At 42.9% G+C, this 14,996-nt stretch overlaps 1 protein-coding gene across 3 annotated transcripts in view; it reads right to left on the reverse strand.

Moving 5' to 3' along the window:
• Window positions 1–14,996, reverse strand: part of LOC133658487 (protein Aster-B-like) — a 105,117-nt gene continuing 90,121 nt past the window's right edge. For all 3 annotated transcript variants that reach the window (XM_062060575.1, XM_062060574.1, XM_062060576.1), the window contains 10 exons: window positions 14,441–14,556; window positions 14,226–14,370; window positions 13,959–14,151; window positions 11,795–11,938; window positions 11,601–11,719; window positions 6,613–6,755; window positions 6,425–6,528; window positions 5,169–5,472; window positions 1,307–1,414; window positions 1–1,107 (listed from right to left, as the gene is read on the reverse strand). In XM_062060575.1, the coding sequence (XP_061916559.1) occupies window positions 861–1,107; window positions 1,307–1,414; window positions 5,169–5,472; window positions 6,425–6,528; window positions 6,613–6,755; window positions 11,601–11,719; window positions 11,795–11,938; window positions 13,959–14,151; window positions 14,226–14,370; window positions 14,441–14,556 (1,623 nt within the window). In that variant the 3' untranslated portion in view covers window positions 1–860. The remainder of the gene's footprint in view (window positions 1,108–1,306; window positions 1,415–5,168; window positions 5,473–6,424; window positions 6,529–6,612; window positions 6,756–11,600; window positions 11,720–11,794; window positions 11,939–13,958; window positions 14,152–14,225; window positions 14,371–14,440; window positions 14,557–14,996) is intronic.

Genomic DNA, 14,996 nt, shown 5'->3' on the forward strand with positions numbered 1-14,996 from the left:
TTTTGGACGTTTTCCTGTGTTTAGTGTTTTAGTTCTTGTCTTGCGCTCCTATTTCGGTGGCTTTTCCTGTTTTGTTGGTATTTTCCTGTTGCAGTTTCATGTCTTCCTTGAACGCTATTCCCCGCACCTGCTTTGTTTTAGCAATCAAGACTATTTAAGTTGTGCGGACGCTATCCTTCTTTGTGGGGACATTGTTGATTGTCATGTCATGTACGGACGTACTTTGTGGATGCCGTCTGCTCCACGCGTTGTAAGTCTTTGCTGTCGTCCAGCATTCTGTTTTTGTTCATTTTGCAGCAAGTTCAGTTTTAGTTTCATTTTGCATAGCCAACCCTAAGCTTCAATGCCTTTTCTTAGCGGCACTCACCTTTTGTTTATTTTTGGTTTAAGCATTAAATACCTTTTTACCTGCACATTGCCTCCAGCTGTCGCCTGCATATTGTGATCACAACAAACCATGTTCCTGACATCTACAAAGCAATTAGCTACCTGCTGCCACCTACTGACATGGAAGAGTATTACACGGTTACTCTGCCGAGCTCTAGACAGTACAGACACTCAACAACGGCATATTATTTGCTGATTATAATTACTGGTTTGCAAAAAATATTTTTAATCCAATTAGGTGAAATCACATAATCTCCCACGGCACACCAGACTGTATCTCACGGTACACTAGTGTGCCGCGGCACAGTGGTTGAAAAACACTGCTATACAGAAACACACTTGCACACTACTGAGCATTGAACCCTCTCAACAGTGTACAAAAGGGTCTATTTTTCAGCCTCACATTCAGATGTGGACAAAGACAGCTCATTTGCATTAGAGCTACAAACACACACAATTATGTTTTCCCATTACTAACTAACAACATTTTCAACTTTCCAACAGCTTAAATTCCAGGATCCACACATTTCCAATACACTATTGTGATACCTCCTATTTAAAATGATTGAAAAATATAATAATATTGGGTGCGTGAGTACCTGGTCGAGCAGCACCACAGACGACTTGATTATCTCCCGCCACTTCTGCAGCTCGCCGTCATGGTAACGCTGCTGCGCCTCCAGGAGCTGGGCCCATTCCATTTGTGTTTGGGGAAGTTTGCTGGCGACACAAACCAAAAATAAAAGCAATTACAAGGCGGCAACACCCAAGCGTGACCCCTATTGAAGGGTAGGTTGAAAGGTGTTCATTTGTGTGATGGATGCACCCTTAAAGGGCCCCTACAGGGCTACAAAGCAAGCTGAATGTCTACATTAGTTACACACACTGTGTGTGTGTCTGTGTGTGTGCGCGTGCAAACCTTTCATGTAGCCGCACACCTTGCCAAGTGGTTAAGGACTGTGCAGAGTACTCCAGCATCCACAGCTTGTAGAAGAGCATCATGTTGAGGACCACCAGCAGGACCAGACTGAGGGTAGAAGAAAACCAACACAAAAAGAACCAACAATAAGATTCATATTTAAATATACATATCTGTAAATCACTTTTGGCTTAAGTGGTTAAACAAACTGTAAGTACCTCAGACAGATCCTACGGATGGCAGTGAAACGAGAGGAGATCAGGGTTACACTCAATAACAACATCTTTCCTGCATTATTCCTAATAGTTTCATATTATATTTTATGGAAAAAAAATATGTTTGTGATGATGCTGTTTATGTCATACTGAAACACCCACAACATTAGGTACACTCTATTGCAGCGGTATCAAACTCAAAAGCCCGGGGGGGGGGGGGGGGGGGGGGGGGGGGCAGATCTGGCCCACAACATAATTGTATCTGGCCCGCAAACACCTGGAAATGATATGTGTCAATAAAGTACTTAATATTTTCTCACCAAATGTAATTGATTGTTTTCATTTTGACAGAAAAAATACATGTACTGCTTGAAATTGCATGCCTTTTAAACTTTAATAGTATCCATTATTGCAACAGATATTACAGTATATTATCATACTTTCCAAACATTTTTTGTGTAAATAAAAATAAATACTTAAATATCTGCTTGACTTATGATTTTATAGCAAACTACCCATCAAATTAATAAAAACGACAATACATTTTACGGTGTTCTTTACAGCATACTACTGTACATTGAAAGAACGTTAAAATTCTCTTGACTGAGCTGCCATATTTTTACTGTAAAATCTTGTTTTTAACGGTGTAGTGCTGTAAATGGAAAAATGATACATTTGTTTTTACGGTAAAAAAATTGTCAGCGAAGTTGCCAGAATAAAAAATAATCTTGTACTGTTTTTCCATTAACAACATAATGTTGTGAAAACCAATGTAAATTGAACAGTAACATTTTGGCAACTAAGCTGCCAGCTTTTTCCGTAAAAAACAAAACAGTGGTACTGTTTTTATATTTACCGTAAAATGTTGTAAGAAATTAAAAAAACACTATTTTACAGTAACAATTTGTAAATGTAAAGTTTTTACTGTAAAAACGACAGTCTGTAGCGGTTGATTTAAGGACATAATTCACCACACCTGTTATTTGACTTTGTCATCATCATTCACCGTACTGTTCTATTGTGTACATGACAATGTTGTTCATTGTGTGCAGTTAAGACCGAGTAATTCGGCGCGGCCCCTTTAAGTGGCCGTCAGTAGATTCTCACAAAGGTGGGGGTTTGTTGTTCCCGCGATATTTGAGTGTTTGTGATGAAAGCGTTCATTCTTGCTTGTGCTTTGATGAATAAACGACGCACACGTTTTTGTGTGTCAACTATACGTCAAGTTTTCTAGCTTTCACGCTACGAGCACAACACATTTGACCGTGAGCTCCTTGGCCTCTATCTGGCCATAGGCCATTTCCGTTCGTTGCTTGAAGGCCGGCCTTTCACAGCTTTTGTGGACCACAAACCCCTCACTTTCGCGATGGCCAAGACGGCTGAACCGTGGTCGTCTCGGCAACAGAGGCACCTCTCCTACGTCTCAGAGTTCACGACGGACATCCAGCACCTTGCTGGTAAGAGCAATGTCGTTGCTGATTGCCTTTCCCGAGCCGTCGCGAGCGCTGTCCATGTGGGGCTCGATTTTGCACAAATGGCAGTTGACCAGGCCGACGACCCGGACATCCAAGCTCTGAAGGCTGCAGCCACAGAGTTACGGTTGTCTAAGGTCCCATTTGAGGACACATGGGTTACGCTCCTTTGTGACGTCGCTACCGGTCGGCCACGGCCCCTTGTGCCCGCCATTTGGAGGCGGCGCGTGTTCGACTCCATCCACGGCCTTTCCTACCCTGGGAGGAAACATTCCCAGCGGCTGGTTGCTGCAAAATTTGTCTGGCGTGGCCTGAAGAAAGACGTTAGGGACTGGGTTTCCACATGTGTGGCATGCCAGCGCTCAAAAGTGCACTGCCACACGCGGCACCGTTTACGGTTTCGGAGCGCCGTTTTGACCATGTCAATGTGGACCTGGTCGGGCCTCTCCCATCCTCACGCGGCTGCACATACCTCCTCACGATAGTCGACAGGACCACCCGCTGGCCGGAGGCAGTACCTCTGACGTCCGCCACCTCCGCGGAGATGGCGTGCGCGTTCATTGGTACGTGGGTTGCCCGTTTCGGTACCCCATCGGACATATCATCCGACCGAGGCTCTCAGTTCACTTCTGAGCTCTGGGCCGCTGTGGCCGAGAGCTTGGGAGTGAAACTCCACCACACGACGGCGTATCACCCGCAGGCCAATGGTATGTGTGAGCGATTTCACAGGTCCATGAAGGACAGCGCTTGGGTAGACAAGCTCCCTTGGGTGATGCTGGGGCTTCGGACTGCCCCCAAGGAAGACTTGCAATCTTCCTCGGCAGAGTTGGTGTATGGCCAGCCCCTGCGGGTGCCAGGTGTCTTTATTCCTAGCACGACGGCACCTTGGTCCGCCGGTAAGCAGCGAGCTGCTCTCCTCGATGCTGCCAAGAGTTTTGCCCCCATCCCCACTTCTCAACACGGCCTTACGCCGTCTCATGTTCCCGCTTCCTTGAGGGGAGCAGCGTTTGTTTTTGTCCGCCACGACGCCCACCGCGGTCCCCTGCAGCCTCCTTACGATGGGCCATTTCGCGTCCTAGAGAGCGGAGATAAGCATTTTCTGTTGGACATCGGGGGTCGGTCTGAAAAGATCACGGTGGGCCGGCTGAAAGCGGCCCACTTGGATCTTAGTCAGCCGGTTACCACGGCCGTACCCCCGCGCCGGAGTCGTCCGCCCGTTCTACCTAGGCCCCATGATAATGTTATGCATCCTTCTACGCAGGCCCCCGGGACCTTAGACAGTACAGGTACCCTTCCAGTCCCCCTTACTGACTCCCCGGCGTTTGTACCAGTCCGGCGCACACGGTCTGGTCGGCCCGTCCGTGCCCCTGTCCATTGACAGTTTGTTTTCCTTTGTGATGGCGAATTCTGGGGGGACGTGTGTAGCGGTTGATTTAAGGACATAATTCACCACACCTGTTATTTGACTTTGTCATTATCATTCACCGTACTGTTCTATTGTGTACATGACAATGTTGTTCTTTGTGTGCAGTTAAGACCGAGTAATTCGGCGCAGCCCCTTTAAGTGGCCGTCAGTAGATTCTCACAATGGTGGGGGTTTGTTGTTCCCGCGATATTTGAGTTTGTGATGAAAGCGTTCATTCTTGCTTGTGCTTTGATGAATAAACGACGCACATGTTTTTGTGTGTCAACTATACGTCAAGTTGTCTAGCTTTCACGCTACGAGCACAAGTCTACTTAAAAAAAAAAATACAATTAATCATGAAATCCAGAGGCATATTCATACATTATTCGCTGTTACAAGCGGCCCTCTGATGGCAGCCATAACTGCCATGTGGCCCTCAATGAAAACGAGTTTGACATCCCTGCTATAATGAGTTGTATCAACCAAAGCATTGAAGTGATCGTAAACATTAACACTACACGCCTGTAGGGGGCAGTAGTTGCCATTGAGCACAAGACTGTTCACTGGAGATATATATGTATATTACATGTATGATGTGGAGCTGACTATAACATACTCAATAAACAACAACTGTAAAAGTACAAATTCGGTACTTATGTGAACCCGATGCAAGAGGACATCATATTTGATAATGAGAGTGTAACTAATGAAGCGTCCAATATGTGTATATTATCTATTGCTAGTACATGATGTGATAAGTGTCTTCTTACACAAAGCTGATGATAAGCAGCAATTTGGAGATGCTGTACAAAGCAAAGCCTCCCGGCAGGTGGCAGTGCTGCGGACTCTGATGCCGGGTCTGCGTGGAGCCCGCCACTTGTTTGATGCGCTGGATGACCTCCTCGTCCGTCGGCGTGGTGACGGGACTGAGCGCCTCGTCCATATGCTGGCTACGCATGTGGGGTGTGGGCCTCTTCTTCCGCCTCACCGTGGCGTTCTTCACCACCTTGTTAGCTTTCGGGGAGAGCTGATGGGACTCGGTGAGCATGTCCTCCAGCTTGGAAAGCTCCAGTTCTGGGACAAGAAGAGCACGATGTAGACACTGTAATGGGTCTGTTCTAGAGATGTCCGATTATATCGGACTGCCGATATTATCGGCCGATAAATGCTTTAAAATGTATTATCGGAAATTATCGGTATTGGTTTCAAAAAGTAAAATGTATGACTTTTTAAAACGCCGCTGTACGGAGTGGTACACGGACGTAGGGAGAAGTACAGAGCGCCATAAACCTTAAAGGCACTGCCCTTTCGTGCCGGCCCAATCACATAATATTGACGGCACACAAGTGAATGCAATGCATACTTGGTCAACAGCCATACAGGTCACACTGAGGGTGTCCGTATAAACAACTTTAACACTGTTACAAATATGCGCCACACTGTGAACCCACACCAAACAAGAATGACAAACACATTTCGGGAGAACATCCGCACCGTAACACAACATAAACACAACAGAACAAATACCCAGAACCCCTTGCAGCACTAACTCTTCCGGGACGCTACAATATACACCTCCGCAACCCCCTACACCCTCCACCTCAACCCCCCCCCACTCCGCCCACCTCAACCTCCTCATGCTCTCTCAGGTAGAGCATGTCCCAAATTCCAAGCTGCTGTTTTGAGGCATGTTAAAAATAATAATGCACTTTGTGACTTCAATAATAAATATGGCAGTGCCATGTTGGCATTTTTTTCCATAATTTGAGTTGATTTATTTTGGAAAACCTTGTTACATTGTTTAATGCATCCAGCGGGGCATCACAACAAAATTAAGCATAATAATGTTTTAATTCCACGACTGTATGTATCGGTATCGGTTGATATCGGAATCGGTAATCAAGAGTTGGACAATATTGGAATATCGGATATCAGCAAAAAAGCCATTATCGGACATCTCTAGTCTGTTAATTTCATGTTCCTGCAGGGAAAAGCCCAATATTTCATAAACGAGTCAGAAAACTACCAAGATGGCGAAAGTTCTCCTCCAGCCCACTCCAGAAGTTCTTCTCTATGAAGCCCTTCACCAGCCCCCACGGCTGCTTCCTGAAGCGCAGCTCTGTCGATACCCTGGCAGGTGACATAGTGATAACAACAACAATGATAATAATGATAATAACAAAACAAACGTAAGTGTGTTCTGCATCCCCTCACCGTAAACGACACTTGTTCTTGGCCACCCGGGTGAGCATGTAGCGGTTGAGGGTGTAGAAGTAGTCGTGGTAGGGCACGTCATGCGTGATCACCTCGGCGTCGATGATGTAGCACTCACTCTCCTGACTGGCCTTGTACAGAGTCTGAAAAGGGATCATGTGGGATTCAACCTCCACCGTCTTTTCCCGTGATTGACTTAGATTGACTTCTAAATAGGTCACACGTCAAAAATAAATAAACAAAATGGCGACAGTTTGAGAATACGCAAAGAAAAGTTAACCACTCTATATCAGTGTTTTTCCAACTTTTTTGAGGTAAGGCACATTTTTTTCATAAACAAATCCGGAGGCACACCACCAGCAGAAAACGTTAAAAACTGAAACTCCACGAGGTTCTCATGTTTTTTTTTAGTTTGTTAGTGTGTTCCTGTGTGTAGTGCTTTAGCTCTTGTCTTGCGCTGTTATTTTGGTGGCCCTTCCTGTTTTGTTGGTGTTTTCCTGTAGCAGTTTCATGTCTTACTTTGAGCACTATTCCGCACACCTGCTTTGAGTTAGCAAGCAAGGCTATTTAAGTTGTTGCTATCCTTCTTTGTGTGGACATTGTTGATTGTCATGTACGGATGTACTTTGTGGACGCCGTAAGTTTTTGCTGTCGTCCAGCATTCTGTTTCTGTTTACTTTGTAGCCAGTTCAGTTTTATTTTCGTTTTGCATAGCCATTGCCTTTTCCTTTCTCTTTTGTTCATTTTTGGTTTAAGCATTACGTACCTTTTTACCTGCACACTGCCTCCCGCTGTGGTCTACATATCGAGATCACAACAAACCATCCTCATCTCACCCACCATATTCCGACTTTTACAAAGCAATTAACTACCTGCTGCCACCTACTGACATGGAGTGTTACGTGGTTACCCTGCCGAGTTTTACACAGCACAGACACTAAACAATGGCACATTATTTGCAGATTATAATTAGTAATTTGCAAAAAATATTTTTTGGACCGATTAGGTGAAGTTGCATAATTTCTCACGGCACACTTGGGCATAGTGGTTGAAAAACACTGCTCTATATAATAAAACTACTCATCCATACATAGAGAGGCAATAGGCAGGTGTGTGCAGCATCATACTGTCATCCAGTGGCGTTTTATTGGTAAGTGTTGTGTAGTGTATAATTGTGTGAATGTTGAAAAGAATATAGTATTCTACACCCAAAATCATTTATTATTTAGCTTTATAGCATGTTAACTTTTTTAGCCAGGTGGTTAGAGTGTCCGCCCTGAGATTGGTAGGTCGTGAGTTCAAACCCCGGCCAAGTCATACAAAAGACTATAAAAATGGGACCCATTACCTCCCTGCTTGGCACCCAGCATCAAGGGTTGGAATTGGGGGTTAAATCACCAAAATGATTCCCGAGCGCGGCCACCGTTGCTGCTCACTGCTTCCCTCACCTCCCAGGGGGTGGAACAAGGGGATGGGTCAAATGCAGAGGGTAATTTCACCACACCTAGTGTGTGTGATTATCAGTGGTACTTTAACTTTTTTTGTAATGGGTCATATTTAACTTGACACATTGATTACTAGCATGCTAACTTTTCAAGCCAATTTTTCAAGGATCCACCTCAGAATTATATAACTTGGTACTTGACACATGTTAACTGTTGGCATGCTAACATTAGCGTACTAACTTTTTAAATTTTTTTTTAGCTAATTTTACAGGCATACACCCCAGGGTCATACACAACCTGGTACATGACACATGCTAACTTTTGTCCGCCTGCATTTGAAAAGGCTGAGAAGACCGGAAAGGACGTTTAATCAACTCAACTCCAGAAGATTTTGTTGGGTTTATTTCACAGCCCATTTATTACAGGAGCTTTTCAAGGTCGGTTAAAAACCTTAAACCAAAGAGGGATAGCATCAAACACTATTAGCAGTGACCATTCAATGCTTGGTAAATAATACATTTACAATACATAGAATTTACATCCAACTGGACCAAGAATAGTAATTACATACCAGTAGTCTCTCCGGTCTTTTCTTTACAGTTCTTTTTTTTTCTTCCAGAATTTGACTGAACAGTTAAAATCCTAAACTTTTTTTTTTTTTTTAGCAAATTTTGCAGTCATACACCTCAAAATCATATAACTTGGTGGTTGATACATGCTAACTGTTAGCATACCAGTATGCTAACATGGGAATGTAAACGTTTTTACCTAATTTTACAGGTGTTCACCTCAGAGTCATATAACTTTGTACTTGGCACTGTTAGTATGCTAACATTAAAACATTAGCACACTAGCATTAGCATGTGAGCTTTTTTATATTTTATACGCACCTTAGACTGACAATTCTCAACCTATTCATGACAAAGCCAGGAACAAAACAAGGATTTGTATTGGGGATGCCTTGAAAAGATGGAGACGATAGAAGGCGGGGAAAACTTTTTCATCTGACGCCAAACTTGCTAATTTCCTCCTTGATAGGCAAGTAAGGCATTTACGTTTTCTTATTACTTGTAATAAATGGAAATTGACATTTGGTATGTAATTGAACTGACAGGACAAAATATATTTTCGGATATGGGTCGTGTGAGTGCCTATCTCGTTCTCAATATGCTGATACGCTGAGGAAATGGGTTCCAACATTAGCACGGCTGTTGTGGCAATGTGAAACGTATAGAGACCACCAAATCACATGATAAAATAATTCCTCATTCGTGTTTTGCATATTGTGGACTACATGTACCAAGTTATATGGCAATCTGAAACGTTTGAAACAGTAGCCTCGAGGCATACCTTGGTAAAATGTCTCCTATTTAGTTTTGGGCTTACATTAGTTTAGTTTAGTTTAGTTTATTCTTCTTCTTCGGTCAATGGTCAACAAAATAAACAAACAGTTGTACATTCATAGATTGAAAAAGAAAATGTTGCAGACCGAAAGGGTTTAGGCTGAAGTTGAACACTTATTGCGCCTAACCCTATAAACAATGTCAAGTACAAGATGAACTTCCGAAAATTATGAAATGTCCTTTGTACAACATATTATGAATACACATTACACACAACGTAAACGCAGTTAAATTATATACACAGTAAAGGCATGTGAAATATCCTTGTACATGTGTTAAACCTTTGCACCAATTATATACTATATACAAACAATTATACTTCCATTATTATTTATATCTCACATTTAGTTTTTAATTAACATTGATCATAGTATTAACTACGGTGTTGATTCAAGAGTGATATCTTTTTTCAAGACATTGGTCTTAAAGTGTTTTTTAAATGTGTGAATGGAACTGGAACATTTTAAGGAATCTTCCAAGCTGTTCCACAGTTGAACCCCCCTGACAGAAACACATCTACTTTTTAAGCTTGTTCTTATGTTTGCTTTCTGAAAGACAGCTGAACCTCTGAGGTCATAGGGATTCTCTCTGGGTTTGAACCTCTCCTGTAGACACCGAGGCAGCATGTGGTTATGAGCTTTGTACGTCACAATAGCAGTGTTGAGGTCAACAAGATCGTGCAGTTTTAATGTTTTTAAATGAATAAACAGAGCATTGGTATGGTCATGATAATCCGCATAATTTACAATTCTAATCGCTTTCTTTTGAAGTAAGAATATAGAGTTGATGTTTGATTTGTAATTGTTACCCCAGATTTCAACACAATAATTAGGTTAATTAGGTTGCTTAGCATGCTCTACTTATATTCACAAGTTTAACCATTGCTAGCGTTGGTTGTAGTTTGTTTTAGTCTTTATTTTCTGATAGTACTGACAATAACCATATGATTGCCATTTGTTGTGATATTGTACGCAGGCATGACATACTTTTTCTTGAAAATAGCCTAATTTCTGTGTAAAATGTGTTGGTTAGAGATTTGTTTTTGACAAAACACTTGTCTATTCAGCTATTATGGTCCCAGCACCTCAACCCCTAGTAAGAGGCAGTGGAAGCTTTAAGTTCCTTGGAGTAGCCCAGTCGATCAAGCTGGATTCGGCTGCGTATCTGGCAACCTCAGTCAGGGAGAGGGGGAGGGGACTACAGAATTTTTGGCTGTGATTGCAGTACCATTTCTGGCCAATTTTTTTTACATATGGCTCCTTTAATTGTATTGCTCATATTGTACTCAGCAGCAAGACCCTTTCCTGTATTGCACTAAGTAATATTTCTGGTTCTATGGTAATCATAATACTTTTTTTTTTCTTTGCCATCACTGGTATGATTTTTAAAACTAAGTTTTGACGTTTGAGGCAAATTTTCAGGGAAAATTGTGGTTGAACTTCAAATTGTGCAACTCACTTTGATGATTAATTGGGAGAGTTACTGTGGAGTACAGTAGTTCTCCGCCCTCCCTGAGATCGGTAGGTTGGAGTTCAAATCCCAGCCGAGTCATACCAAAGACTATAAAAATGGGACCCATAACCTCCCTGCTTGGCACTCAGCAACAAAGGGTTGGAGTTGGGGGTTAAATCACCAAAATGATTCCCGGGCGCGGCGCCGCTGCTGCCCACTGCTCCCCAAGGGGATGGGACAAATGCAGAGGACAAATTTCACCACATCTAGTGTGTGTGTGACAATCATTGGTACTTTAATCTTTAATCTTTAATATATGCAGATGTCATTTTTATACTTTAAATTATGAATACAATAGTGTGTTTTTTCATGGTAATTTAAATAGAAAGGTGTTTGATGGTGCTACCTGCAGGACAGGGTGTTATCTAACTAGTCAAGTCACTCAACATGTTCTAGTAGGATGATGCTTTAACAAAACCTGATGTTGTGTTTTTTTCAGTACAGTACTCTATACTTTATACCTGTAAATGTTTCTTAATGGGTAAAATGAATTAAAAAAACAAGTTTATTAACTGGGTTATAGAGTATAAAGTTATATAGCATGTTATAGAGTTCAGTGTATAAAAATGGCATTTTTAGAGCTTTAATATAATATAATATACGCTAATGGTAGGTATCTACTGTATACCTGTGTCTCCGTGACGGTAGCTGTCTTGGGGGCCAAGGGGTTAGACAGAGAGATGGTGTACATGATCTCCCTGGTCTGGTTGCCGGCCTCCTCTTTCTTCCACGGGTGATACACCACATCTGAATACACAAAAACAACCGTTATGACGGGTATCAGGTTGTCGGGGGAGTGGTGGTGGTAGAACAGATACCTACCTGAGAACCGCCTCTGATCCATGAAGTCGCTCATGAACTGTGACTCTGTGAAGAGGATGTCGTAGAGCTTGTCCACGCTGAACTTGTAGATCTCGTTAATGTGTTGCCGCCCGTTCAGGTCCTCGTGGAAGGCCTGAACTTCACCTGAACATCAGATACACACAAACACATTTGAAATCAAGCAGAAGTCTTACTTCAAAATATGTCAAACTGAGGGAACGCACCTCGGCACAGTACAAAAATGATGTGCAAACCCCAACCATTGCTTTCCTGATTCCTATATTATACAGCGTAAATGAAAACACAAAAAGAGATATATACATATATGTATAGTATATAGTATAGTATTTTAGTCTACTTAATACCTGCATTATCTTTCCCATCCTTACCATTTCCATCATTTGAAACTGAGCTACTGTGTGGAACAATTTCCCTTGTGGATCAATAAAGTTTGTCCAATAAGTCTATCTTATTGTACATGTAAAGATAACTTATTCAGAGCCTATTGCACTCCTCTGTATACTGACCCCCTGTGGGTAAAGTATAAGCATAAAAGCATACAGAAGCTGCAGGTTGCTTATAATGATTGTATGAGGCTTCTCTTGGGAATTCCAAGAAGCTCCAGTGCAAGCCAGATGTTTGTTAATGTTGGGGTGCCCACTTTTTCAGTGTTGCTACACAACCTTATGTATAAGTTTATGTGTAGGGCATCTGAGTCTGGAAATGACATAATCTCTGTGATAACGAACCTTGGCCTCCGTTCTGTTAGGTACTCATCTGGACTGTGGAACCAGTGGCACACATGTTTGTATGTCAGAACCTGACATTTGGGCTTTATGTTTTATTGTTTTGTTTTTAATGTTTTAATGTTTTGTATTGTGTTTTTTATGTTTAATGGATCTTAAGGTCTGCAATAATAAAGATTGATTGATCTAAGTCTATAGGTATTGTGACAACCCTAGTTTGGGACCAGACTGGTCTTTTTCTGTTCCAGAGTGATGCAAGGTCCATAAAGTCATGTTTGCACAAGAAAAATGATCATCGCCACACCTCAACATGTTGTAAAAAGTAGGGAAGTTGCTCCATATTTGCTTCGACTGCTTGTGGGTTGTCCCAATACTTTTGCCAATACAGCGTCTGATGCTCTAAGTCAAGGGTGTCAAACTCATTTTAGCTCAGGGGCCGTACGAAGGAAAATCTATGCACATGCGGGCCGGACTATTAAAATCATGGCATTAAAACTAAAAAAATAAAGACAACTTCAGATTGTTTTCTTTGTCTTACTTTGGCCAAAAATAGAACAAACACATTCTGAAAATATTACAATAAAAATATAGAAAGTGGTAAAGTTTAGATCCATAAAGGAAAGAAGAATGTGAATGAATGTTTATAAGTGAATACATTTACATATGCAGAAAAATGTGTTTTTGTTTTGTTTTGTTTTTTTAATGAATTAAGTAACGTTTATGACAACCTTTTTCCAAAATACAATATAGAATGAGTGAGATATAACAGGATAATGCATACATTTATCATTTGTTTTCAAAACGGTTACAAAAAAGTGGGACCCCAAAAATGTACTGTGGGACCCCATTTTTATGACTTGATAGGGTCACTGGGACCCCATTTTGAAAATTCCTAGCACCAACACTGATGGAGTATAAATAATAATAATAATAATGAATTACATTTTTATATCGCGCTTCTTTATTATTAGATAATAAGAGAAGTGGGAACCCATCATTCATTCACACCTGGTGGTGGTAAGCTACATTTGTAGCCACAGCTGCCCTGGGGTAGACTGACGGAAGCGAGGCTGCCAGTTTGGACCTACGGCCCCTCTGACCACCATCCATCATCCATTCATCATTCATTCACCAGTGTGAGCGGCACTGGGGGCAAGGGTGAAGTGTCCTGACCAAGGACACAACGGCAGCGATTTGGATATCAAGAGGCGGGGAGCGAACCTGCAACCCTCAGGTTTCTGGCACGGCTGCTCTACCTACTACGCCATACCGCCCCTAGTATTGGTGCGTGCAAAACAGCAGCAGGCGGCTGCGGTCTTCGGGCCGGTTGTAATACTAATCATGTATCATTCCGGGGGCCATAGATCATTCATTTGCCGGCCGGATCTGACACATAGGCTCTAAGTGTTGTCACTCACCCTCATCGTGCGTCTCTGAAGAGTCGCTCAGCTCGGTGGGGATGTCCTCGTTGTCGTTGAAGTCGAGTGAGGGCGACGGTACAGGGCCGCCGGTGCCGGCAATGTCGTTGTTCCTCTCGTCCACCAGCAGGGGCACGGCTAGCAGCTCGCCGTCCGTCGGGCAGTCTGCGAAATCGTCTGCGGGTAGGTCCAACTTCCAACACACAAAAGTCTTCTGTTAGAATAAATGAAGACAAAACGTGTCGTGACGATGACACCGTGACTTACTGTGATGGGCGTGTCGATGGTGCTGTTAGGGACCACCTTCTTGGGTAGAGGAGGAGGACTTCCATCCGGCTTGGCCTCTGCGCTGCTCTTGGACAAGTTGTCATTGTTGAGCTCGTTCTCCTCATTGGGAATCTCCTCACTGAACCTGAAGGCACCACAAAGCCTGACATTTAGTGCGTATTCCAACACACGGGGACGCAGCATGAGACACTCACCCCATGGTGTTGAAGTCGTCGTCAGGGGGAACGTAGTCCTCGTCATCGCTGGTTAGTCCGAGCTCGTTGCCGTAGCACTGATGGACAAAGTGCCACAACTCTTTGGGGCATAGCGGCTGCATAAAAGAAACAAGTAGGTCTTTTCTTTCTTTTCGTTTTGGAATGCTTTATGGCACAGGAGTGGGACCAGATAAGCTCTGCTTCTACAGATCCTTTTGGACGGTTGATCACTTGAGCAAAAATGTGCGGTTGTGAAGTTTTTTGATTTATTGATTGGGTGATAAAGCTGTTCCAAGTCCACTCTTCGATTGCATTGGTTGATGACGTCGCTGCGGTGTCGCCTTGCGAACATGCAAGACCCTCTGCTAACATTCCAAGGGACTGGACTTATAATGAATAATTCCATAACTGTACCCATCCATTGCAGCCGGTCACCCAGAAGGGGGGGCCCACAACTGCGGCCCCTTTCCCAAGGTTTTTGCTTTTTCCCATTTCGGGTTTTAAATTTTTTCCTTGCCCGGATGTGGGTTCAGATCAGGGAATGTCATTATGGTTT

Source organism: Entelurus aequoreus, linkage group LG10 (genome assembly GCF_033978785.1).
Source record: "Entelurus aequoreus isolate RoL-2023_Sb linkage group LG10, RoL_Eaeq_v1.1, whole genome shotgun sequence".
Classification (NCBI taxonomy): domain Eukaryota; kingdom Metazoa; phylum Chordata; class Actinopteri; order Syngnathiformes; family Syngnathidae; genus Entelurus; species Entelurus aequoreus.